This window comes from Plectropomus leopardus, chromosome 12 (assembly GCF_026936395.1).
Source record: "Plectropomus leopardus strain MGB_pleo_1.0 chromosome 12, ASM2693639v1, whole genome shotgun sequence".
NCBI lineage: Eukaryota > Metazoa > Chordata > Actinopteri > Perciformes > Serranidae > Plectropomus > Plectropomus leopardus.
The window spans coordinates 24,253,050-24,280,199 of NC_142187.1; the positions used below are offsets into that span (position 1 = coordinate 24,253,050).

At 39.3% G+C, this 27,150-nt stretch overlaps 1 protein-coding gene across 5 annotated transcripts in view; it reads right to left on the reverse strand.

Moving 5' to 3' along the window:
* The window catches only part of adgrl2b.1 (adhesion G protein-coupled receptor L2b, tandem duplicate 1), a 197,639-nt gene that overhangs the window by 26,253 nt on the left and 144,236 nt on the right, over nucleotides 1–27,150 (reverse strand). For 4 of the 5 annotated variants that reach the window (XM_088085588.1, XM_088085590.1, XM_042497039.2 and 1 more), the window contains 6 exons: nucleotides 18,979–19,275; nucleotides 16,607–16,707; nucleotides 12,900–13,085; nucleotides 9,971–10,009; nucleotides 5,961–6,144; nucleotides 3,401–3,523 (listed from right to left, as the gene is read on the reverse strand). In XM_088085588.1, coding sequence (XP_087941714.1) covers nucleotides 3,401–3,523; nucleotides 5,961–6,144; nucleotides 9,971–10,009; nucleotides 12,900–13,085; nucleotides 16,607–16,707; nucleotides 18,979–19,275 — 930 coding nt within the window. The remainder of the gene's footprint in view (nucleotides 1–3,400; nucleotides 3,524–5,960; nucleotides 6,145–9,970; nucleotides 10,010–12,899; nucleotides 13,086–16,606; nucleotides 16,708–18,978; nucleotides 19,276–27,150) is intronic. The other variant, XM_088085591.1, reaches the window with a different exon arrangement.

Sequence of the window (27,150 nt, forward strand, 5' to 3'; positions counted from 1 at the left end):
TTTTAAAGTCTGAATGGGCTCCGTGAGACATTCAGTGTGACAGCAGCAATCACGTTATATAATAAACAAGCTAACTGTGCTAATGATAGATGCTAATGCACAACAACATTTTATGTCGACACTAGATATCAAACAAAAGTCAGAAACTGTATCCTATTAACTTGATGTGAGCTGTAAATTCATCACTTCTTCATCTTACAGTGCGGTCTCTGTTTCGCTCTTTGCTGCTCCCTGCATGTCCACAACTGCAAAGAGTATTGTGAAAGTCAAGAGCACTCACTCCACAGCAAAATCTGGGGACCAAAACATCCGCAAATGCAAGAAAAAGAACGACAGCTTGACTTTTGAATCTTAATCGACTGAGGGTCTCTGACTGATAATTCAAGCCTCCGACTTTCCGGGGCCAGCCCTAAAGAAATGTACCTTAAATTTTCAAATAGTGAACAGGGCATTTGTTTACCTCAAAAGTGCCTTTATATGAAGCAGGTTCATATTAGAAAGAGGCTGTTTTTCTAAGTTACTCTGTTTGATAGTATATTTGGTCATATTTTAGAATGAAATTTTCTTCTTTTCTCAGCTGCTCCTGTTTGCTCTCTTAATTGTTACTGATGTATGGCACGGCCACACATGCACGAAATTAACATTGGTGAATATTCTCCTGTTCACTTCCACCCAATGCAAGCGGGGTGAATGAAATATTTTCTTGGGTTGCAAAGCAAATTTGCGCCTTCGAATTGCATGGAGGTTCAACTTTGGTGAACTCTTATTGGTGTCTAGCCTCAATCAATACAGAGAAATGTGTGGAGGAGGCTGTGATTGTTGCCATATTAACCAGCTGCCAAGAAAAACCAAAACTGCCCCACATGAAAGATGATGCCTGACAAGCAGTGAGTCAGGAGACAGGCATGGAACATAAGAAAAAGGATAATCTACCAAGAAAACCATGTAAGATAAGATAAGATAAGATAAGATAAGATAAGATAAGATAAGATAAGATAAGATAAGATAAGATAATCCTTTATTAGTCCTACAGTGGGAAATTCACAAATATATAACATATTTTGTGTATTTATTGGCAAGCTAGCTCATGTCATTATGCAATTATTTTGTTTCAGATCAAAAGCCCTGTAGCATTTCAATAGACAGAAATAATTTATTTCATAACAAAGCTTTTATTGTGAAAAATTTGCTGGGTTCCCGTGCGGTACTTGAAATATAGTAACTGCTATCTTGTGGCTCTTACTGCATTACTACAGTTTTTAATTTTTTAAATTTTAACATACAGTACAATAAAAACAATAAACAAACACATTTGAGATGAGTAATCCAGAACAACAAAATAGTGAAAATAAAATAATTACATTGTTGAATTTAATAAATTAAAGTAATGGAAATATACATTATTCTTAGTTCAACAGGCACCAGGAGTTTATCCACCCTTTATTTTCCATCGCTTGTATTTGAGGCCGGCTATTATTGGTTCGTATTGACCACTCACTCAGCAATTTTTAGAGTCGCACGCTTTGGGAAAATTGCTCATTCACATTCTTGATTTGCAAAGCTGGATACTTAACTACTTCATTTTTTAAAAAACTTTTGAATAACGTCAAACTATTCCTTTAAGATTATGTTTAAATATTGCTTTAATGGACTCATCACTACTCTACATATCCATAAAATGATGAACAACTTGGTCTATAGACCTTTTTCACAATAGACACTTTGACATGTCTTAATAGGAAAAGCACAGGTGTCTTCAGTAAAATTAATTATAGCTGTGTTCCACTTAGAGAGGCCCTGTCTGTGGCTCAGGAGGTAGCGCCGGTTGTCCGCTAATCTAAAGATTGGGTTGGATTTCTGGCTGCTCCAGTCTGCATGTCTAAGTATCCTTGTGCAAGATACTGAACCCCCACTAGCTCCCGATGGTGTGATATGTGTGAGAATGGTTAGAGTAGCAGGTTGCACTATGTGCGATAGTATTGGCCACCAGTTCGTGAATGTGTGTGTCAATAGGTGAATGTGACATGTAATGTAAAAGCACTTTGAGTGGTGGGGTGACTAGAAAGGCGCTTTACAAGTGCAGATCCATTTACCAAGAATGACAAGTCAAAATATCTATTGTGAATAAGGTCCATTATTTGCTGAAGGCCACAGGTGTGTGAGTGTATTTTCTGATAAAGGAAACAGGGGGCAGCACTAAGGTCATTATGAATTTCAACCATGAGAGCTAAATTTGGCAGCCTTGCTGCCTTTTTTCCATCCGTGGCCAATCAAGATACTGCAATATAAGTATAAAAGACACATCTCTACTAGCTCGGTGTTCAATTTGATCTTTTTTATTTTATTTTTTTAATTTTTTAATTTAAGACGCACAAACTGTTGTTCCCAGAATCCAGGGTCAAGTATCTCTCTAATGAGATATCATATCTTGGTAAAGGACTAGTTTTACAACTTGCGAAAGCAACCAGTCGCGACTTGCCTGGGTCTGACCTTATAATCTTTACACTCCATCGAGTTAACTGATTGGTCTGGCATTGTGACAAGAAAATTAATCCAAAAAGCTCCTCGGGGAACCAACACTTGTCAAACTGTTATTAAGAATTGTCAAGCAGTGCACAGCAACCAATGAGCGAGCAGTAATAAAAATGGTGAGCGCATTAGACGCTGCTATTGTGGCAGTTTTAAATCAACATCATAGTTTGCTTATACTTTGCTCTGCTTCACAAGTATGCCGGCATGGCTATGCATTGGTGTGGATTTAAGGTGGCTTTAGATTCAGCTGGAGATGTTGGTGTCTAGTGAATGGTGAGGGGGAAATTGATTCTTCCTCCCTGTACAAAATTGGTTAGCGTGGAGGCAATTTCTGACTGAAAATAGAAATGGAGTGTTACAATTCTTTCTGATATTATAATATTCATGAAATTGAGCACACAAAATACACCATGTTAATTTGCTTATGTATTTAAGTTTTGGACAGAGCTAGGCTAGTTGTTTCTCCTCACTTCCAGCATTTATGCTAAGCTAAGCTAACTACTTCACACCTTTAGTTCCTCAGTTAACGCACAGATATTAGAGTGGTGTTCTTGTTTTCATCTAACTCTCGATGACGACAGCAAAGTTTCTGGGGTTTTTTAATGTCTTTTTAAATACATGTGTGTACAATCTGTGTCCACGCTTGAAATTCAGAGGAGTCATGGTGGGCCACCAAAAATAAATGAATGTGTGGGAAACCCTGTAGATGAGCGTATACCCCAAACTTTAAAAGTATCTGATGTGACTGTCCGCATCTTCACAGCACAAAAGACAACTAACACGTCCATCACCGGTCAACTCATTAAACAACCTGAAAAGGAAAAGAAAAGCTGAAAACTGACCATGATAAAATATTTGTTTTTCTCACCATTTTTGCTGTTGACTTTGACCGTGTTGGAGGAAAGCTGAAGAGATGCTCCACCCTTGCTTGTCTGAGGAAACCTGAAGTCCTGCACCTGACCATCGGTGCTTAACACATACACGTCCAACACTGAGAGATGGTGGGAGGTGAGAGAAATGAGCAGAAGAAAGAAAGAGAGAGAGAGATGTATTACTCAACATCTCAGAGGCAGTACATGGTGTTTAATAGAGCTGTATGGTTAAGGCTCAGCAGGGTATGTGTGAAGATTCGAGGTTCATTGTGCCATTAAAGGAATCTAATCTTATTGGCAAGACCCTGTAGAGTGTCATTTACTTAAAAAAGCATGTCACTAAGCTGTTGGTTGGCATTGTGAAAGCCTCCGAGGCAAGAGCAAAAGAAAAAATAACAACAAGGGCGGTGATAGAGGATGAGCAAATGCAAGCATGCAGCCTACTGCAGCATGAATGTCAAATATTCATAGGATCAAAAATATCATTGAGCTTTTACTTTTTACTTTTTCTCTCCCCTGTGGGTTTAGATAACTCTGGGCTCGACGAGCAAATCTCTGAAAATCCTCCAAATTCCAGCAGCCCCTCTCTCCGGTATGCCAGCTGCCGGGTGGTGCTCCCTTTGATGTGTGAAATTACTGAAGGGTCAGGAGGACACACGTATCAGCACACTCCCTCCCATCAGAAACGGCCTCACTTCCTCAGATAGATGGCTTCTGACAGACAGACATGAGGAATTGTTTTCTTGTTGCACTCCTCCCTCTGTTTAGTTTCTCGCTTTCTCTCTCTTTTCCTCCGTCTTGCCCTTGTTGCTCGCCTGGAGGTGCCGTTTTGGCTTCGACAAACTGCTAATTAGGAGCAACAATCATTTTCACATTTTTGCCAACTCTTCAAGGGAGGTCAGGTAAGCTGTTCACTGAGGTTGTGTCTCTTTCTTCATGTGGCTGTTTTTATGTTTCCCTGCTGGAATATTATCTATAATGCGCAGATAAGCGAGAGCTTGACATACTCATAAAAACTGCCTGAATGCGGTGATTAAGTAGCCAATATACAGCATATTACACAATGTATTAATCAGTGCTTTTGCTAGAGACAGCGCAACTAGTCCTTATCAGCTTAGCTAACTACCACTTAATGGGAAAGGCTTGGAGAGAACAGATAGAGTGCTGTGTGAATAGAACAATGCCATTCAATTGGTTTCTTTGTTTTCCCCCAGAGGTCTGGGCAGTTCATCTCGCAGCACACAGTGAATGAGGTGACTTTACTATGCAAGAAAAAGATTAAAAATCAATGAGGTATAAGACAAAAAAGGGTGAGTGGGAGACCATAACCATAGCAACAAAGAGCTGTGAGTAGAAATATGACAGTTCACTGCACCAAGCTGACATAAATGAAAAAGATCATGTTGCTAATAAACTGCCTGTGAGGACACAGTTGTTGTTTATTTGGACAAATATTTTTGTGACATCAGTGAGATGCTGCGGTTTTTAAAATCATATTCTCCTTGGGGAATAGCTAAAAAAAATCACCCTGGTGACAATTTTACCACTTAGGTTGAAACACTTTCACTGAAAGGTAGTGCACAGCCAAAAAAGCACCATTAATTGTGACTGACGGATATGTCGAGTGAGATGGAGGAAGATGCCCCCTCCCACGTAATTCCTCTCCTGACCAATGGCACTAAATCTAGTCATGTATTGAAAGGCTATGCTATAGTGGATTGTTACATTTCATCTTAACTGCTGCATTCTTGACATTTATTCCACCAGGACCATTTCAGGGTAAACTGATTTTTTTTTGTCATTGGGCAACAATAATATATGTTTTTATATAGAGCTGCACATAAAAAGCTTTGATATATATGATGATGACGACGATGATGATGATGATGATGATGGGGGGGTTGTCGGAGAGTCCTTTTGGGGGCAAGAATCCTGCCTCTGTATATTATTTAGTTAAATTGTCTAATCTACAAACATATGTAACTGTAATTTTAAAATACATGCGTACAGTAGTAGAATAGTATTGTAGTTTCAACAGCTAGAATTAGCTAGAATTTGAAAACAATTTTTGCAAGCTTCCTGGGGCAAGCCATCCTGAAATAATAAGAAGAAAACACTTAGCCTGAAGCAAAGGCTAAAGGGCTTCTAGGTAACCCATCAATGGGTCAGGGCTGGGATTTTATTTATTTAGATAGCTTGTTTTGAACTCTGGTGCTTCCTGCCCCAATAGTTGGGAAGGTAAGCTAAGGTGAGCTAATGTAATTAAGAAATAAAAAATCTGGAATACAAACATCATTGCAGCGATAAGTTTGATTCTGTTTTACCATAACTATAAACAGCCATCTCAACTGTTTGGTAGAGGCTTAAATTAAGATAAAACTATGGGGTCTGTTAAAAAATATACATTACTTTTTTTATTATCATAGCCCCAAGGACATAAAATATGCAAAGAAAAGAAAATTCCATTGTGTTTTTCTTGGTGGGAACATTAGGGGGGCATCACCCCCCCCCCCCTTATGCTACATGTCTGTTTTTAGCAATCGGAGAAAAACTTACTTATATTCTCTGCAGGAACTTTGACGATCGCTGGCTCGATCAGGTTTTCCGCAAGGACAAACGCACCCTCCTCCAGGGTATCCAGAAGCATTGTGGCGGCGTGCGTTTGTTCCGTAGAATTCATGTCTTTCCAGGATTTCAGAGCTTCCTGCCTCAGAAGGTTGTCAACAGTGTCCACAATTGCCTGTATCCATGGAGACAAGTGAAATGTCAGCTTGCTGTTTCCCTCCCATCATAACTTCAGTGTAATAACAACGAGCGGGGGGGGGTTGGGGGTAGCAAATGATAAAAAGGGCATGCATGGCCAACAGTGACAGCAGCAACAACGACTGACACTGATATATCAAGATCACTCCGACTGAAAGCATGAGGGTTGAAGGAAGTCAAGGGTAGCTGAAATAATAATGACAATAAAAAATGCAGTTTTATTTAATATTCTGTTTACGAAAAATAGACCTAATCTAAGAAAGTTTCACTTTTGAATAATGTAAAAATGCTTTAGGGGAAGAGGAAATACAAACCAAATGCTTTTTCCCTCCACTGGATGAAATTATCTGCAGCTATATGCTGCATTCTCAATTGCCTGGTTTTAAGCAGCTATTTTCCAAAAGAACAATTACCACCATGAACAACAGTCTTATTTCCCTGACAGGATCTGCTCATAATGGCCTTGAACACTATTCTCCTGGAGGAAAAGTGGGCATTATCATGAAATCCAGTGTCCAGAGTGGCAGTTTGAGTCAAGACGGAGGAACATTTAAACTTGTTTTCAATGGTAATCCTTTCATTTCCTGCTTTCTGATAAGCAGTAAGTAAGCAAAACATTCCACAAAACCCACACAAGTATCATATGTTGATAAAACAAGAGTTTCCTTTGACCCTGGCAGGGTGAGTTCATGACTCCTAGGTGACACGGCCAACCACAACATCGCTAACTTTCTAAAATCACACCCGACACAGACACTTGTACCAAGATTCAGAATGTAGCTCAACTCTTGGTGTGATTAATCGGAGTGACAATTTAACCATAGGTGCCATTAACCACAGCAATGCCCACCACAATAACGGTAATTAACCACAACAAGCCCTTGCTCACTGTACCAATTAGTCACAGCTGTGATTATCCAAAACACTAATTGACCACAGACAGGATTATCCGTTTGCCTGGAATAACAAGAAAGGGGATCAACCGAAGTCTGCACCGATATATGATTAACCGCAACATTTAACCACTGAGCTCATATTAACCACAGCGATGATGACTGTATCCAGACACAGGGCTCTCAGCATGTCTTTATGTTTCAGCCCGAGCGCAGAAATCAATCTTTGTGGCCCTGACCTTGCAGGCAACTGGAAGCTTGTGAGCATTGACTATGATGGGAGTTAAGTCGTGTGTGTGTGTGTGTGTGTGTGTGTGTGTGTGTGTGTGTGTGGGAGAGAGCAGTGGCCATTACAGGGTCGGAGCCATTACAACCAGACAGACACTAAATGGTCTCCCCCGTCCCCTGGTGAGCCATCCTCAAAGGACCCATGAAATCCAAAAGGGGAATAAAATGTCGGCTGTCTCTAATTTGTGTAGCACAGAAAGAATCCGTGTTCGGACTGAATCCTCTTTAATTTTCGCCTGGGTGGAGGTCACTTTACAAATCACAGGGGTGCTACAAGATGAGCCCCCATAGCTCACTATAGCTATAAATGAGCTCTGCGAACAGCAGCACTGTCTTCAAGAGAACAGCGCATGATAAAAGGTGAGCGAATTTGTGAATCGTAGGATGGTGAATTAACGGCCGGCTTTACTCTGCCTTACTCTACCTCTTTTTCGCTTTTCCTGACATTCTTAACCTCATCCTAACCAGTCACATTCCTTCTGCCTAAACCTAACCAATCCAACGAAAGAAGAGCACCTGCCAATCAGAGTAAGAGTTGGGAGGACAATTTTTTTCACTAGTATTCACAAATCTGAAACACAAAAACAAGCTAGCAGCTCTGTGGTGCTGTACATATTGTTGCCATAACAGTGCTTTAAGCTAAATATTACCATCACATGCTAACATGCTCACAACTATAATCATCATTTTAGTGTAGCATGTTCACAATTGCTAATGAGCGTCATTGTAAAGTCATCAGTTTTGGGGTTTTAAATTTAAACCTAATGATGGTGCTAGATGAGAAGTTAATGAATCAAAGTTATTACAAGTCATTATTAGGGTGACATGAATGTCTGGAGCAAATTTTATGGAAATCCACACAATAGTTGATCAGATATTTTACTAGAAGAGGAACTCCACCGATTTTAAAAACTAGTCTGTTTACAGATATTGAAATAAGTCATATGGGAGTGGCAAACATTTTCAGAAAATGACCTCAAGTGATGTCACTTGAGTCAGCATCAGTCGCAGCTGAAGTCTACAAGTTTGAAAATGATAAAACAGCAGAACAGCACAGAACAGCAGAAATGTCAGATAGGTCCGACTACCATAATCTAGCTATCTATCTATCATCTAACTATATATCTAACTATATATCCTTAAATGATAAAGTCACAGCTGAAAATGACAACATAAATAAACAAGTTTGCAAATTTGACATATCTCTGTAACTGAAATGTATTGCCTGTTGTCTATCTGAATGTCACTCTTGTTGTTAGTGCAACGTAACTGTGATTTGGTCAATAAAAGAGGTAAATGCTGGAATGTAACCACCAATGAAGTGTTTTGCTTAGTCCCGCCCTGCTGTGCCGTGAGTACATGCTGCGGTTGGTGCGTCAAGGTTGGAGGTGGTTAGGGTTAGTACTAGTATAGTAGCACAGTATCATAGCATAGCCAGGAGGGATTGAGCAAAACAATGTCTTTCGGTGGGTACATTTAAGCACCTACAAAAAAAAGCTGATCTGGATCTGCTGCACTGATTTGCATTCCTTTGAAAAACTGTCCATCGAGAGTCTGACAATATTATAGGAGTACAATGCTAAATCAGTGGGGCATACTTTTAAACTACAAATGTCAAACTCATTGTGGCGCTATCAAAGGAAAAGTCAGAGGATCACCAGAGTCATTAGGATTCATCCTCTGGGCACCATGAACGTCTGCACAAAATGTCATAGTAATCTATTTCAGTCTGGACCAAAATGGTGTACCGGACAACATGACCATCCATTGAGTCACGCTGTTAGACCGGCTACAAAGACATTTCTAAATCAGCTGAGGGAAATGTATCGCCCTTTTCTTTCAGTAAAATGAGACCTCAAGTGAAAACAACTCCAACTTATAGGGAGCCCCCTGAGCCACTAAAAAATACAAAATCTGTTCATTTGTATTAAGCCATGCAAGGCATCTCTTCCCCAGTGTTTACACCATGCCCTTGTCTTTGAACGGAAACCTACCAGAGGAAAAATACTCAGCACGGCAAAGGAGAAGTAAAATGTCTGGGGGACAGAGCGAAAAATCAGACTGGAACACAAACATATTAATGGGCTCAGAAATTAATCTCACAGATAAAACACAACTACAACGCGAAAGGAGACTTTTTTTTGCTAAAGGGACAAGGGAGACTAGAAATTGTACAATGTAAGCAAGTGAAAATTGAGCACATTGCCACTTTGATCACACTTCTGGCTGACAGGGAGGTGCAATTACGACCGTGGGAAGGCAATTATTCACACAACGTATGAAGAGCCGACAAGAGAGATGGAGAGAGAGAAAGAGTGTGGGGGGGAGGAAGAAACGGAGGAAGGAGAAAAAGGAAAGAAAGATGTACAAGTGATAGCACACAGAGGAGGGGAAACAGGACAAAGACGGAGTGATATTGACAGTGGCATCCTCACATGGACAGAATGACGAGAGAACAGACAGCCGAGTCAGATGAGGAAGCGGCCACATCTCGTACAAGCAGCTCACCAGGCATATACTATAACAAGACAATCAAGGACATGACAGTGCTGCATGCTGCTGATCAGGCGTTAGGGATCAGGGTACAAAAGCAACATGGAAAGCCTACAGTAGTAGTTATACCTTCATGTACGCCCTGCATGTCTTCTCTCGTTTTTGAAGCTTTTCCACACAACGAGAGGATCAAGCACAAAAGACAGATTGTAGAAAGAGGTGGTAAGAACACAGGAAGCATTAAATCATGCCACTTACCATAAATTACAGAATTAATGAAAAGAGGAAAGGTCTATAAACTGCAACCTTGAAATGATCCAACGGCTCTAAATGCATTTCGGGGGAATACTAAATATGAATATGGATCACATAATAGTGTGAGGAGGAGATGAGGAACGCACAGTAGTGTGGAGGGGAAAATGCTGAGACCAGATTCTGAAGCTCCCCATTAGTGATACTTTAAACTACATTGAGAAGATAAATAATGTGAGATGGGGTCATTTGTATTTCAAGGCATAGAGAGAAAAATATAGCATGAGCTCCTTTTTTAAAAACCCTTTGTAGGTATCTTGGCATAAAATAAGTCGCCTCCTCCTGACTAATTGAGTCAAACCGGAGAAAATCACATACTGTAGCTCTCACACAGAAACTAAAAAGATAAAATGTTCTTTGTATCCAGATTTACAACCTCCTAATCATAAACACCTCCTGCAAACACACACAGGAAAATATCTCTTACACCAAGAGAAGATTGCTGCCATGGACACAAAATTTACCACTTGTTAGCTACTTTTACATTGCCTGTTCAAGGCAGAGTGTTTCGCTGTTATTCCACTTCAGCAGTCTGTGTAAAATGTACGAACACAGAATGATGGCAGAGTTGTATGGTTGTTCTGCTTTAAGCTGGCAGCAGAGGTAGTAACAAGGCCAAAACAAAGTCTGTTTAAAATTACACTAGACACATTCGCTGTTGAGTTAAATGTTGTGCCTCTTTTGCTTCCAGAACACTGGCATGCTTCCTTAAATCACAATTAAATCCATTTTGCACTGCCTGTTGAGGGTGAAAATGCTGCACTGTTATTCCAACTTGTCGTTCTATGTAAAAAGTACGATTGTGTAACTGGCAGACAGAGTTGTTCCGCATTTAAGCCGGCTGCAAAGGTTGTAACAGCGCTGAATCAAGATCTGAGCAAAAGGGACAGCTGGCGTGATCGACGAGTATGATGTTTTGTCGATGTGAGATTTACAAAAACAGCTAACAGCTAACTGAAAGAAGAACAGCAACCGAAAATGTGCTTATATTGGAGAGACAATGAGGTCCAGGAGCTCCTTACCCTACAAGCAGGGGATGGGATTAACCGGCATGTAACAGGGCAGCTAAATGACTGTTACTGTTTAAAAACACACTAGAGGCCAATGCTGTTGTGTGACACGTAATGTTGCTCTTTTTCTTCTGTAACGCTGGCATGCTATCTAAAATCACACACTGGGGCAGCATGATGCTGCCAGTGCTTTGTTCAGTGTAAAAATAGCAAAGCTGACATAATCGTGGATCTTTTTTACAGCAGTATTGCAGAATAAATAATTAATGGACGTATATTCGAGTTTTTTAAATAACCTTTCTGTTTTATTTTTTCTGGTGTGTCACATTTGCTGTCAAGAATGCACCGAAAAACAGGGTTAGTTAACAGCTGAAAGAAGCCTGGAGGCCGGTGAAAATGTTATAGTGGTTACTTCTTTTTTGTATATGTTTCATGTTCAGTCTATTGATGCAGACTAATTTAGAACTATATCCGAGCACTGCTTTAGGCGGCGACGGACAGAATTTATGGCTGAGATAACTTTCCATTGCGCTGGAAAAGGGGTGAAAATGAGCGTGTCCACCCAGGTATCATGTTTCCATTACTGTCTAAAAGAGCCAATAAGACTTCCATCCATCCATTTTCATCCAATTATCCAGGGTCGGGTCACAGGGGCAGCGGACTGAATAAGGTACTCCAATTGTCCCTCTCCCCAGGAGGGTTTTCTAGATCCTTGTGGGGGATCCTGGGGCGTTCCCAGGGTTAGGGATATATAATCTCTCTAGCATGTTCTGGGTCAACCCCAGGGTCTCCCACTAGTTGGACATGATCGGAAAACTGGAACCTAGAAAACCCAGAAAGTCGGAGGTGGAGCTAATAAAATACACGTGACTTCTGCAGAATCATTTGTCCCGAGAATAAATGCAGATTGTAACCTTTCCAACTAAAGACAAAAGTTGATGTTAGTGAGTGTTAGTGGATTTTTTGTCCAGTGTGAAAGGTTCTTTAAAGGACCATACCAATGTTTTAGCTCCATGAATACAAATAACATGTATGTGATTTCAAGTAAAGACAAAAAGTGCAAAACCACCAGTATGGTCCTTTAACTTTTGTCATTGTTGCTTGTCATCAGCCATCACATGCTGCTGTTGTTGAAATGTATGACTTTTGAAAAACCTGTAAGCTCTTATCCTCAAATGCGTAATAGCAATGTAGCTGTTATGAACATAAAGGCACAAACAGCAGGCCTCATTTTGGTGAAAATAACCTTGTTTACAACGCAACTGCTGTCTAGAAAGTCTGAATAACAATGTAATTTTTCAAACTGTCACTCATCTCTCCATGGGACTGCCTGCAGCTGAGAGAAGTAGGTATGTCTTGGGCCTACTCTTTTCTTGATGAGCGCCTGCAGAAGCTCTGGGAGAGAGCAGCTCCACACTTGTCAGCTATGAAGAGTTATTCTTTGTGTTGGTGGGGGGCTCATGGCCATTAGCTCCTTTAAGTTAGAACTGCCAGGTGAGCCTGTGTTTCCAAAGCTGGTAATTACCAGGTAGCTGTAAAGGAATGAGCTTCCCCTCGGGGCCTGACCTGCCTCCCAAGCCCCCTCACCTGAGACGTGTGTGTCCATGAATGTCTGTGAGTGTTAGCGCATGTTTGTGTTTGGTGGGTGTCATGCTAATGAATTTCCTGAGTCATGCTGACAGAGAGTCGAGGCAAAAGGAGGACAAAGTTAAGGCTAGACAGCAATTTCACAGTACCTTGTTGAAGCTGCGTCCAGCTGAGTCCTTTTCGCTGGGTCTGAGCTCCTGCAGCTGAGCATCCAGGATATCCACGAGCTGCTCCATGAGGCGCACCGAGGAGCTGACGTCTCCGGCAAACACAGGGCCCTGTGTGTGGCGTGCCAGCTCATTGGCTAAATTAGCAGCATTTTCACCACTTCGGATCTAAAAACAGCGACAAGAAAAACGGGGGAGTCAGTGAAACAGGCCTAAGATGAAGGATGAAACTGAAATGAATTATCCCACATATACCTCAGAGTCATAATCCATTGCAACATTACTTATTCAGAGGGAAAAACATTGTTGTGTGTATCATGTATGTAAAAACAGGGATTGCATGTTTAGCAGGGAAAAAAACAGAATAACTGTAACGTACCAGCTGAAGAAAAGAAAACACTAGCTGTCAATGAGCATGTACTCATCTGTGATCAGTGTCTTCCAGCATTTATTTTGTGTAACTTCTTTGGTGCACCGGGCCTCTCCCAACCAGACTTAACTGAGCTGTGACCCAATTTCATACTAATTTCGTACGATATATACTAATCTTCATGGTATGATGCTTTTGCAGTTAGTATACAGGAAATCAATTTACTTCTCCATTTTGTACAAAGAGGAAATGAAGCAAAACATGCACGCACATCAATCAAAATGTGACTCTGGAATTCCACTGCCAATTAAACTTCACAAAGAGAGAGCTAATGCAGTGATCATGTCATATCATACAGGCCACAATTACGAGTGACAGAGTGAGAACAACTTGCATGGCACTCAGATTTCAAGGTGTAATTCCGCGTCTGATACACCAGAAATTTCTGACAACTGTGATATCTCCTATTTGGTGAAAATAACCACAAAAAAGTTGATAAATCAGTGGCATAAAGGCTGCAAAAAAACAAAAAAACATTAGGCTGTTTGAGGGGGACATGGTGGGACAAGGGGGGACGCCATCCCCCTTGTTGGCAAAATGATCAAAAGGAGTTTCCCTTGTTAACCTGACATCCCTCTCCAACCCCTGGGTCCAGATCCAGACCCATTATCATTGAATTATTGAGAGTGGTTCAATATTGATTCAAGGCCTCTATTTTACCCTTTGAAAGCTGGAGCGACATAATTTTTCTTGTGCTGCCTTCAGAGGCCTTTCACAAGCATTTAAACCTATGAACCCTGAGAAAATTAGAAAATTGGTGTGGTGTCTTTCAAAAACATGGAAAAAATGTAATAAGCAACTTGTTAAGAAACGCTCCACAAATTGCAATGAATTAGGAGATCAAGAAAATTATTTTTTAAAAGCCAGGGAAAAATGTCAAGGGAGAAAGGAACAGCTTGGGAAAAACGACATTTATTATTATCACAATTACAGATAATAATTATGCTACAAAAATATGATTTTTAAGCACTCATTTTTTTACTTTCTCTTTCTTTTCTTTTCTTTTTTTTTAAATAATCGGGTCATACTCTTGTACTTTTTACTAATTACTTGCTCATTTCCTTTTACATTGCCTTCCTCCCATGTTTTTTGAAAAACATGAAGCCAATTTGCTTCGGTTTCAAAGGGTTAACCGGAAAAGCATTTGTAACACTGGTTTAGCAACCAGCAAACTCACAGGCAATTGAATGTGTTAAGCCATCTCACATGACGCTACTCAGCCAATCAAACCTATGCATGATGACTCAAGTGAGTGAGATACACACACATCAGGGAGATGAGATGAGAAGGAGAGATCAGAGAGTCAGGGAAAAGTAATTTCATATTGCGTGTTCTAACAGAGCAATGGCGAGATGGAGCTTCATGAGGCATTAAAGCTTTCCAGCAAACTGGTTTGAGTGTAAAGAGAGTAAAAAAGGCATATAAATATTAGAGATGATCTCAAACTTGTTATCTGTGATATATTATCTGTAATAGCTATGAATTTTGCTCCAGTAAACGTTTGTAAATAATGACTGTCAGCAACAAAAAAAAAGTAATGCATCACTTGTGCACAAATCAACCCTTTGGCCAATAATTGTATGATAATGGAGCCCAATAATGGCAGAGAGAGAAATATTGGTGTTCTAAATCTGGAAAGTGGCAGAGGTTTAACCAGGCAAGGGGGCAGCGAATTTGCTTGTATAACTAGAAAAATGATGTTGAGGTGAGACTTAATTTGTTTTCATTCAAAAACAATAATTTCTCAACTGCTCAACGGCTTAAAGTGTCATCAATGATGTCACAAATCAACACAAGCCTTGATTTGTGCTTCATGTAAAACTCTGTGCATTCATTGACACAGGCTCTGATGTGTCCATTCTTCCTGCAGGCAGTTCAAAACCAGTGTGTCTCATCACGTGTTCAAAGACCGTGGATTTTTAATGAGCAAACATGACCACTAAAACACGAACTGAGGGCATGGAAAATAAAATCTTTTATCTGAAATTTATAACATTGTTTGTGGTTGTACTAGCTTCAGTGTGTGCATGCTGAGTTTTGCAAAGTTGCAACACAGTTGTTTATTCAGAGTTTGCAAGCATACAGGCTGTATTAACTGGTACAGAATCAATTAACTGGATCGTTTTAACTACAGGATGCATTGATTTGATTGACTTGAATGTGAAATGTAAAAACACCCCTAAGGTTGCACTGCTGCATGGCCTTGCCAATGGTATAATCAATAAGGGTATTTACTTTTATCATTTATGAACAGAGTGTTCTTGTTTTTTACACAGTGTTGTGTAGTTTTAACCTGTAGAGAAAAACAGAAAAATAGACCAGCAACATGCATGGAGGTTCTGCCTACTGTGCAAAACCACAACATCAATACTTACATAATCAATTCAGCCAATTATACACTTTTGGTATTTGGTTTCACTTGTTAATGAGCACATGTGTGGAAATAAAAATACCTAGCTAAGGTATTTTTTTTGGGTAACTACAAGGCTAGGAACAACTTCGAAATAATAACTGAGCATTCCTAAATTGGCGTGGATGCAGCATTAATGTGTATCAAAAGATTTCCTTATTTTGTTTTTTCCAAGGTGATTTTGAGGCTGTATCATCACCATCTGCATTTATTTAAATGTTTTGCGTCTCTGTCTATATGAAAATTGTGTCAGCCACACTCTCAAACACCAAGCTGATTCAGTTCTTAAGTTTGTCAGTTTTTCAGACTGACAAAAAAAAAAACCTGCACATAATTAGCAGTGTAGTAAAGAATTGGGGCACAGTTCTTCACTTAGTCATGTCTATCTGTCCCAAAATGCCTGCTGACAGCAGCCAGAAACACTCTCTGAACCTTCTGCATGTGCAAGGTGTTTTTCAGGTCAACAGAAATCTCTTCTTTGACTGCAGTATGTTGCATGTTTGTGCATTAGGGTCTGTTCAGAAGACCGTTATCTGCGCGTCTCCATGAGATTTTCTACCGGCATGACTGTTGAGCATCAAAGCAGAAGAGTCAGCGAAGAAAGAAGCTCTGGCTCTTTGATTCTCGGTAACTGACTGCAGAACTTGGCATTTACTCCTCATAGCTCATTTCTCTCTGCTACCACACTAGCTCAAGTATTTTCATGATATTTACCCTTGACCAGTTCTCTTGCTGCTATAAGAAAAATAAACCAAGCAAGCAAACAGGTCAAAGAATTGCCACTAGATGTTTGATTCTAGACGTGTTTGTGTGCTGTTATATTTTGTAATTGACACATTCCTGTTTTACCTTTTGTGCCACTTGAGTCACCCAGTGGGAGGTGCAGTTGCTGAGGTCTGGGCCTTTGGAGCACCAGGTCCCTGCCACAGTGCAGAGAAAGGAGGCGATGCCTGCAGGACCATAGAATAAACACAACAGTTGGAAAGGGGCCAAAACCCTGCTTGGATACAGTTTCTCTTGCTGATCCTTCATTCATACAGACTCTGTGGTGCAGGAAACTAACTGTTGGGCAGGAACAACCGCTTCCAAACAATTTGAAAGGCTGTGAGCGTTGTAAAGTCTACACAAACTGCAGAAGGCAAACTTAAACATTATCAGGTTCCTACACAGCTTGGACAAAACTGAAAAAACAAAACAAAACAATGGACTCCGGTTTGTTATTGCCTGTAAACATTTCAGAATAGTAAACATTTTATATGCTATCCATGTCCGAATAAAAAATACTCCTAATGAATGCCTTCTCACTGACAACAGCGACAACATACTGTATGTAATCAAAGACTCGTTCCTTTTTCACCCCCACAGTCAAAACATTGTCTCTTTTTCGCTTTTATCCGCCAATAGCCCTGCTTTGTATTTTGACAGATCTGTCAGTCTCTGTGATGAGGTGTTAAGGTAACTTGTGAGAGATTCCTGTGAGTATCATTGTCAACTGATCTGGTATAACAGCACAATGTTCCCCTAGCTGCTGCTGACTTCCTACATTTCCAGACGCGATTTTAAAAATGAGAAATAACTGTGAATATACTGTCTGAATTTAATTTAGACAATAAGTAGACATTGACGCGCATTCTGTTTCATAACTTCCCAAATGGTTTCTGTGTTCTGCTAGGGGGGAAATGGGCAGCAGCATTTTTCTCTCTCCATGCACTTTGCAAAAAGAAATGGGTTTCAAAATTACACACAAACAGGAACAATGTCGCCAATTTTCGGGGGAAGTGGCAGGCTCTAATCATGCTACATTATATTTTTAAATTTGACATGCCCTCTAGCTGAAATGTCACAGACTTGGTACATGGAGGCAAAGATGGAAATAGCGCATTACCTAACTAAATAAGCAAAAATAAAGTGACAGGGCCATTTGTTTAAACACTGATTTCATCAGGTTGTTTGTAGCTTTGCTCCTGTTCATTTGTAGGCTAAAAATGTAATTCTGAGACTATTTGAAATGCTTGATTGTTAATGGGAAAAAAACACTTTACCCCCTACAGAGTTGTAGTAGTGCGAATAATCACAAGGATTAAAAATAGCTGAACTTACAGAAGATGAAAAAAATAACAGAAAGACATGGACACAATCAAATACGATTGACATTGTTTCCTTGGGAACACCTGTGCAATGTACTTGGATTTGTTTGACACATCACTGTTTTTTTAAAATGACTGCAAAAACAGGTGTACAGGACTAAGTCATTGTTTTACAAGTCACAGGTAAGCTTAAACTGCACTCTATCAAGTCAATTTCAAGTCAAGCATCTAGTATCAGGTCCTAATTTATATTGAGTACTGAGTCCTAAATAAGCCATAATTAAGGCTGAGTGACGTTCACATTTGAACAGATATTGGTTCTAGTACCTGTAATTTGGTACTAGCACCCAACAATCCCTTTTTTCTATAATGACTTTCTCTGGAATAACAAAAATGTATTTCTGGGGTGCTGCAGAGGTGATGTAGTTGACTAAAATACAATTCAGCTTCTCTGCTCTTTTCTATCACTCATGGAGCTAATCCTCTGTCTCTGTCTGTCTCCTTGTCTCTGCTCGTCATAATATTAAGCTATTATTAAAATGCTATTTTAAAAAAAAAGACCTGACGCTGAAACTATGGCAATGGATTGGCACTGCAGTGATAGTTTTGGCTTGCTGGGAAGTCGATGTAGTGACTGTGGAGCTCTGTGGCTGGCTTCCAGGCTTCAGGGCTTTTTACTGCACTTCTGCCTCTTGTCTTAACCCAACGTTCTCACACAGATATGCTCTCAGGTACCGTCATTTGGCGATGATGGATTTTCATGAATTGGTACTTGGTAGTATGGATGTAATTTGGTTGGTACCCCTAAAAGTAAGGTAAGTAGTGTAACATTTGTTTTTTTTTTATGGTTCTTTCCAAACTAAGCTGTAAGCCTTTTTATTTTGTCAAGTCAAATCTAGAGTCATAAAATTTGTGTCTTGAGTCCAAGTCATGTGTCCACATCTCTGTTGTTAGCTGTCCATAAATGTTCTACATAGTGCTTACATCCTGCAGGCAGAACAGTGGTTGGAAAAGGGTAAAAAACTCTAAAAACATTAGAAGAGATTACAATATAAATATTGAGATAATTCTAAATAAACTTATAACATTTCATCAGTATGTATCAAACACTAGCACACAGACTGTGGGGCCTACCTCTGGTCCCTTTGGGGCAGGGCCTCTCCACAGTGCTTCCAGTGTGCGTCTGGGGCCAGTCGATGGCTCTCCTCCTGGTCGCCTCACAGAAGCGTCTGGGCGTTGGTGGCAGCTCGGGGACGGTGGGCTCTGCTGTACTTGAGCCACGGCTGTCCTCAAACGGGTCCCTTCCATCTCTTGGATCTGCTCCTGCAACAGTGGTGTCACCCTGCCCCTTCACAGTGGTAACGGCGGTGGTGGTGATGACTATGGTCTTTGGCATGGATGACGAGACTGAGAAATCGTCGCTGGTTGGCACTAGAGTGAGAGAAGAGTGAAGCTGTTAGAGCTGGAGTCATAAATGTCCTTGCCTTGAACTCCCATCGTTTCTAGCAGCGGGGGAACTGCGACTGTTTGGAGTCCCGTGGCTTGTTGGTATTGCCAGAGTTACTGCTGCCCATAATTCCTGGAAATAAAAAGCTTCGTGCAGCTTTCACTTGTAACTCCACCTCTTTTCTGCTCCTTCCCTAAACAAAATCAAGGCAACGCTGCCAACACGACACATCTATCTCTTGCTATTTTTATTTTACTTAAGCCCATAAATAAGACAAGCAGCCGTGGTGGTGCATCCTTTGACATCGCAGTGATTTCCTCCCAACAGAGTCAGTACCCTGGGCTGATTAAATGTCAACAATGAAGACAAAGCCTGTCTGCATTTTGCTTTTTTCCTGCCCAGTTCATCTCTCTCACTTTGATAAAGCTGGTGCGCGGAAGGAGAACTGCATTGCTCCAAGCGAAAAACATACATCAGCAATAATGCGATTCCACTGTATTCAATTCACGCCTACCCTGCGAAGCAAATCTATGTGTGAACATGCACATGCACGTGTGCAAGAGCGCTTGTGTTTGCTCTGTTGCTCAGGTGTGTTGCTTAAAACCTCAGCTTCTGCACAGATGGATAGGTGCTGCAGAGAGCCGAGAGATAACAAGGACATGAGAGCAGAAATAGGAAATCTATAAATTTTATACAGTATGAATTGCCAATATGAACAAAGCAGAAAACACAGTGAGTGTTTGTGTGTACTTGCATGTCTCTGCATGGATATATGACTCTTCTGTATGAATGATCATACATTTTTACCCACAACCACCTGATTGTATTTAGAGATAAAAGGAGCTTCCCACAATGAGGTCTGCCTTTGTGAAAGGCACTACAGTGTTGTCTTCACGTTCCCTGGGTGCTTCTGGGAAAATGCAATATCATGCTATCTGACACTCCATCATCAGACACATATCTCCATTTCCTGAGAGAGAGCGGTGACAAAGCCCACATTTCACGTTTCACACTAATCAGTCAGTCAGGGGAATCTTTGCTTTTTCATTCCTGTGAAATATCTGAGTTTATTACAAAGTTGATATCTGACAATATCTGGTCAGGAGGCCCCAGCAGGGAGGAAACACTGTTTCTGTGATGCTCTCTGCGGAAAAAAAATAAACCCCAAGCCACCCTACAGTGTTGGCTGAGTTGTGACATTTTACTCAATGACCTTTTCCCCTGGCAGCAGCTCTGGCTAATTACCTTACACTCTTTCAGTCATTGTGCGTCTGTCACCCACACATTCACAGGCTGGCCGGGGTGTAAAAAGTAACAACTGACGTGCAGTTAACAAGAGCAGATGATCATGCAGTGGTTTGCACTCACAGTTATGAGGATGTCCAGAAATACTCCTAGGGAACAAGGTAAGAAAAGGACCTGAGATGATTAGAAATGTCTTGTTATATTTCAGCCCTGTCTCCTATAAACTAGTTTATATTAGGGATGATAATGATTAAGAGACGATCCATTAATTAGTCCCGAAGAATTTGACCTTACATGTGAAGTTAAATCGATTGAATAAATATGTGATTCTGAAACGTGTAGCAATGTGTATGCTCCTATTACATTCTAGCTATAAGCAGAATTTTCAAAGCATGTTGCAATGATTAGCATCAGCAAACAAAAGGCGCAAATATTTTATTCTAACTATTTTAACTATCTAACTATTAGCCATTCTAACTATTTCATTACAAAGTGGCCATCTTGGGGTCTAGAAGAAAAGCTCAGCAGCAACATTAGGAAAACAAAGCTGGCAAAGCATAGCGTTCTTCAGTTAAATTGATTTGTTTTTTATGTCCAGGCTACTACATCTTCATATGTTTTTTCATAGGCAATGCAAAGCTGTCAGAGGATGTGCAATGTGTTGCTGTGATCTTTGCTCGGGGGACAATTTAATATTGTGTGGTATTAGTTTTTTTTGTAAGTTTTTATAAGGTTTTTAAATCATGATTAATCAATTAATTTCATTGATATTTTTACCAATGATCGATTAAAGAAAGTGCTTACAGTTTGCAACCCTGGTTTATATACAACCAATTTGTAACAGTGAAAACGTTTTGTGGGAAACATAATGCCTAGCATATTATGTTTTCTATTAACATAATGAAGAAATGTTGCTTATTAGCATACCTCGCAGGTTTCGCAAGTTATCAGTAAATGCTCACTTACATCTTATTTCAACTCAAAAATAGGCAATCTTGATATATACTATCAATTTAAAGTAACATTTTTTCTCTGCTCTTTTATAAAAAAAACTTTACCAAAATCATGATCTTTCCCTAACCTTAACCAAAGTACTGCAGAGGGAGTTGCTTTTGTTTTCTCTAGAATCAGTTTAATGCTGTGATATTTATTATTTATATATTGTTATTTATTGTGGTGTCCTCTGTCCAGACCCGAGCAAAATGAGTCCCCCATGAGGACTATAAAGGACATCTTATTTAAGCTCTGTTGTTGCCTAAACCCAATACCCCTTATTTCTTTTTTATATCTCTTACCTATTCAGTCGCTCTTTTAAACTTGGTGCAGACTAATTTGTAACGATGTTTGAGCACTACTTGGATGGAGGCGGACGGTATTTTGTGATGGTGTGCCATTGCATCTTGCAGCTTAAGGGGATAAAATTAGCATGCTCATGTTGTATTTCCATCTGTGCTGATTGGAGCCGGAGACGATAATTAACAATGACTACTGCAGAGTCATTTTAACTGTGTGTGAATGTTGATAGTAACCTTTTACATTACAATCAAAAGCCTGATGTTAGCGAGTTATTGTGCAGTGGAAAAGTGGCTTAAGACAGGAGTTTGGGAACAAACTTGAAGTTCTGACATCACGGTCCTGCATTTTATGCACCCAACATCCTCCCCAATCACCTCTTTATGAAGCCTGTGAGGTACATGAATGTCATATTTCTTTTCCAAAAAACGCATTTTCTCTGAACTAAATCCAGGCAACTATTCCTTTGTCACGACATTGTAATTCAGAAGCAGTTTATTTACATAAAGACAGTGTTGTATATTTCTTTGTGAAACACAGGGTCACTTTTTCAGAAGATATATAAATTTAAAAACTTTTATTTATTCCTAAAAAATAAATAGCTGGCTATGTTTAAAAAAGGGTGAAAGAAATAAGTGTTTCAAATATATTATGTATTGCCAGTGATGATTTTTTTATTGACTCAGGAAAAGAGATGATTCATAGGGCTGACTGTTGATTCAATATACCCATATAATGCAATACAAGGGCAAGTGTAATTGGGTTTGAGAATATTAAACCTCTCCATACCTGAGCAAACGTCTGCTTCTCCACAGGCTGATATGAACCCTAATATGCATCTGCCTGTAACAGCTTGCTTGCATCTACTGATTAACTTGCTCCTGAGCCACTTTTGTCTGACTCATGAGTCCAAAGCCCTCGACCACCCACACTTCATCATAAATTATCACACGGCACACAGCCATATCTTGTTCGCTCTTGGCATTTTGTTTAAATGTTTCTTTGTCGTGTCAGCAAATGCTTTTTAATAGCATACATTATTATCAGTGATTCAATCTATTCAGAGATGATGCCAAGAACTCCAAATATTAAGTGAAAGATGATACAGAAATACATTTTATCCACATCTACATGTTACTGCTGCAAAGAGTATAAACTAATCTGATGATCATTCAATTGTAGAGCTGGAAACCAGTATTTGACTATGTGGATATTTGTTCCTTAGGTGTGGATTCCAATGTGGTTTTCAATTTTAGGATTTTAATACTCAACAGGGTTTTTTTCTTTTTTCCCCCATAGCACTTTGTCAGGCGTTATAAATGCTCATAGTAGTATAAGCGTTTATATCTATAATTTATCCATGATAAAAAATGTCACAAGCTGTTAATATGTTTTAAAAAGTGCATAAACAGGATTACAAAAATGCATAAAACACACCAAAACACACCAAATACCACTTTCCCAAAGGCATCTTCAATTTTCATTTGACTGTTTAACAGTCAAAGACAGTTTAAGATACATTTATTTTCTTCCAGGGCTAAGAAAAACAGTAAATATTTAAATATGAGATATGTGACTTCAGCCCTATTTGCACGGGACTAATATTACAGTAATTTGCAATAATTGTCGAGGTCAACTGTGATCATAACTCATGAGAATATGCCACTGCTGTTATTTTCAAGCAAAAAATCCCCAAAATTGCCTACCATGTTTGGCCAAACCGAGAGGTCATGTGAAAATATTAGTCATGTGCAAATCCGTGTATCTGTGATTTAGGGTTGTTTTAAGACTTTTTGTTTTCGCTGTATCTCGTTTCTATCTCTTTCCCAGTGAGAATTACAGAGGCTGTGTTAGCAATTAAGAATAAAAGTTTGGACAGCACTTTGGGTGCAGGGGGCGCAACTCACCACACAGCATGGACCTGTTAGCAGAAATACCAAGCTCAAATCCATCAGAAGAGCAAAATCTCGAAAGATGGTAAGATGGATAATAAGTGCCTGTACATCACCACTTGTGGTGCTGTGTAATATTTCTGTGTTGTGTAGACAGGATTTACAAATGACATGTCATATTCGAGAGGTAACATCAGTACACTTGAGTAAAATACAGGCTTACACCCAAATGCGCTGCACGAAACACAGATCTTGGGGGGAGCCAATGTTTAAATTACATGAAGTCTCCAAGTAATTCTGTTCCCACGTGAAAAGGACATTTAAAGCCAGTTCAATTTTTTGGTATTTCTTTGTGACACTTAGCAATGAAATTTAATTAAAATGTAATTTATTTGGAGTTTAATAGTTATAACTAAGCTCATCTGCTTCATCAGTGTCCACTGTGTGGACGTGCTTTGAACGAATTTGATTGACAGCAACAAAACAACCCACCAACTGCCATCACATTGTAATTCAAATATTGCTGGATCCTGATGTGACATCACCACTATTTAATTTAGTCCCACCCACTTCAAACCAGCAAGAACAGCATAGAGAATTAAGAAAACTAAAAAGACAAGAACTAAACTAAAAATAAACAAAGAAATACATTTTCCTCACAGAGAATAAAAGAAAAAATAATGTGTTTTGTGTGAAATGATTAAAACTTGCAATTTTGTCAGAAAACAGATTGTTTGTGTAAAACCACATTGATCATTGTTAAACGCTGACTGAGAAAATATGTTTTCAGGGCCTTCAAGAATTCAGCAGTTATCTAAAATGTTGTCAGATAATTTTCTGTGAATCGTTTCTTCTACCTGTGTCAAACTTTCTAAAGAAAAGATGTTATTCTTGGCATTTCCATCATGCTTTCTTGGTGACACATACATGCATTTCAAAAAATTACATACACATTACTATTTCCATTTGAGTTGAAACAATTAGATGAGTAATCCATTAGTCAGACATTTTTCACAGTCATTTTTCAAGCAAAAACACCATTTAATCTCTGGTTCTAGCTTTAATAAGGATGAAGATTATCTTTCACTATTTTTGACATTACAGAGACCAAATGATTATTCTATTAATAGAGAAAATGATGAAATTGTTAGTTGCAGCCCTCATCCCATTAATCAATCACAAATTCCAATGGAGATAAAATCGTATGAACATTTATACTCATAAATGATATTGACACCATGTCTAGTTGTCTAGTTTCTGAAAAAAAGCACCACATTTCCTTTTTTCTACTAGTTAAAAATATTATTTTATGCTTTGGTCATTGTCTCTTTGATGTTCGCTCTCTCAGGCAGAGTCATGAAATCATATCGCTTTAATTAGGAGGGGCACTCAGTTGTCGACTGAGTGATTTTTTTAATCAAAGCAAAGATGCTATCTTTGTAGATATTTACAGTCAGCATGTCTTGGGTTATCAGAGTGTGATTGTGAAGGACATTGAGAACATCAAACAAACATCATATTTATTTAATACCACATCAAGTTATGAGCTTGCCAGATGTCGAAGCATTTTGTGGGCTTATTTTGATGTCTCTGCACCATGAGCGCTACAATTTTCTTTTGATTGCGAAGAACAAATTCCCCTCCAGTAAGAGCCTCGTGTCCTCTGATAGCACTCAACCAAAGAGAGGGCTGCTCCAATTAGCTGCCATTTCTCTCAAGAGGCAGTGAAGTCACTCTTTATGGGCAATCTGACACCAAAGGCATACTGTTGCCATATGCTGAATAATACCTCTTGTAAATAATGGAAGAGTTTGAGATTGAACACTTGACAAATGGCTGTCACCAGAGTCTCAAACGGAGTGTGTAAATTAAAATGGAGCTAAAAGGAAGGAAAACCATTATGCAAGATCATCAATCAAGACATCAGAGATGAAGCAGAATTAGTTTTATCACTTTATAGCCCCCCAGAGTCATTTATGTATCTGCGAGGGAGATGACACAAAATATTAAACCATAATCAGATGATCGGAGGTCTAGATTTCATGTTTGTCCTTGCTTTTGGAGCTTACAACACTGCATTAAAAGAGCATTTTAATCTCACATTACACACACAGTGTCAAGAACAGTAAATGTTATCTACCTGTCCATACAAACGCCACGATAAACGGATCATAAGCTCCCTAATACCTGCTATTAGAGAAAGGCCATGACAACTAGAAGCCAAATCAAATTGTTTTTAATTGGTTTAAATTTTTGAATATGAATCACTTACAGGGCTAATCTTCCCAGTACAATGGCAAATACACAGGTATAGTTGAAAGGAAATATCTAATAGGCAAAGCTCAGTTAAAAAATCATCTCTACATTAGCAGGGTCTATTTGCACTATTAAAAGCTGAAAATCTGTGTGAGCCACAATCCTTTTCTTCTCCTTGGAAGTTATGAAAGGTACCTGACTCAGCTGCACACTTTTATAAATGAAATAGTGTGCAAACTTCCTTTTGTCGATTCAAACGAAAAAGAGAAAAGAAAAACATGCAACAGCTGGGACAGTTTTCATTTTTCTTTTCATCATACTGTAAATGTGATCGAATGCAAAAGCAGGCAAAGAGTAAAAATACAGCACAATAACCCTAAACAAAGATGGACGACATGACAGCTCCCCCAAAAAGAAGCCAAAACATTTTAATCTCCCCCTGGTGGCTGGCTCCATGGATCTATTATAAATCTGGATACAGCCATGGGGGCGGGGCCTCATTCATTCCTATGAGAGCTGCTCAGTGGCGCATGAAGCGAAGAAAACTCTTTTTCTGGATTTAGAAAAGTGTAAAATACCCGGCTCTACTGGCCCAAATACGAGCTTGGAACTGGCAGCAGCATATAAAACAGTAAACTTGATTTACTTATGTTGCTAAAACTTAAAACAGATTATGGTAATTTAGCGTGCCAATTTTAAGTTACAGCAACTTCAATATTGAGTAAATAACCAAATTTTAAGTTAATTTAACAATTTCATATAACATCAACTTAAATTTAGATTAATAGTTAGATCTACTTACATTTTTCAAGGCAATCAGTTTCCTAGATTTGAATTTAAGCAAAGTCAACATGTCAGATTTCACAGTGTATGCAGACTCTGGCTCCAAAAAGACAAGCTGATACTTTCCATATCTGTGATATTTTGGCTTAATTGATATACAGTGGGAGGAAGTTGAGACGCATATGCAGTCTGTGATATAGCTTGGTAAATAAAAGGCTAAAGCCAGCAGCTTGTTAGCTTAGCTTAGCATGAAGAACAGTCGAAAACCACTAGCTTAGCTCTGTCTGAAAATAACAAAATCCAACTAACAGCACTTCTATAACTCACTTAATGAATATGTTAAATCTATATTACAATTGTATTGCGATTTAGATTTCACTCTCCCACATA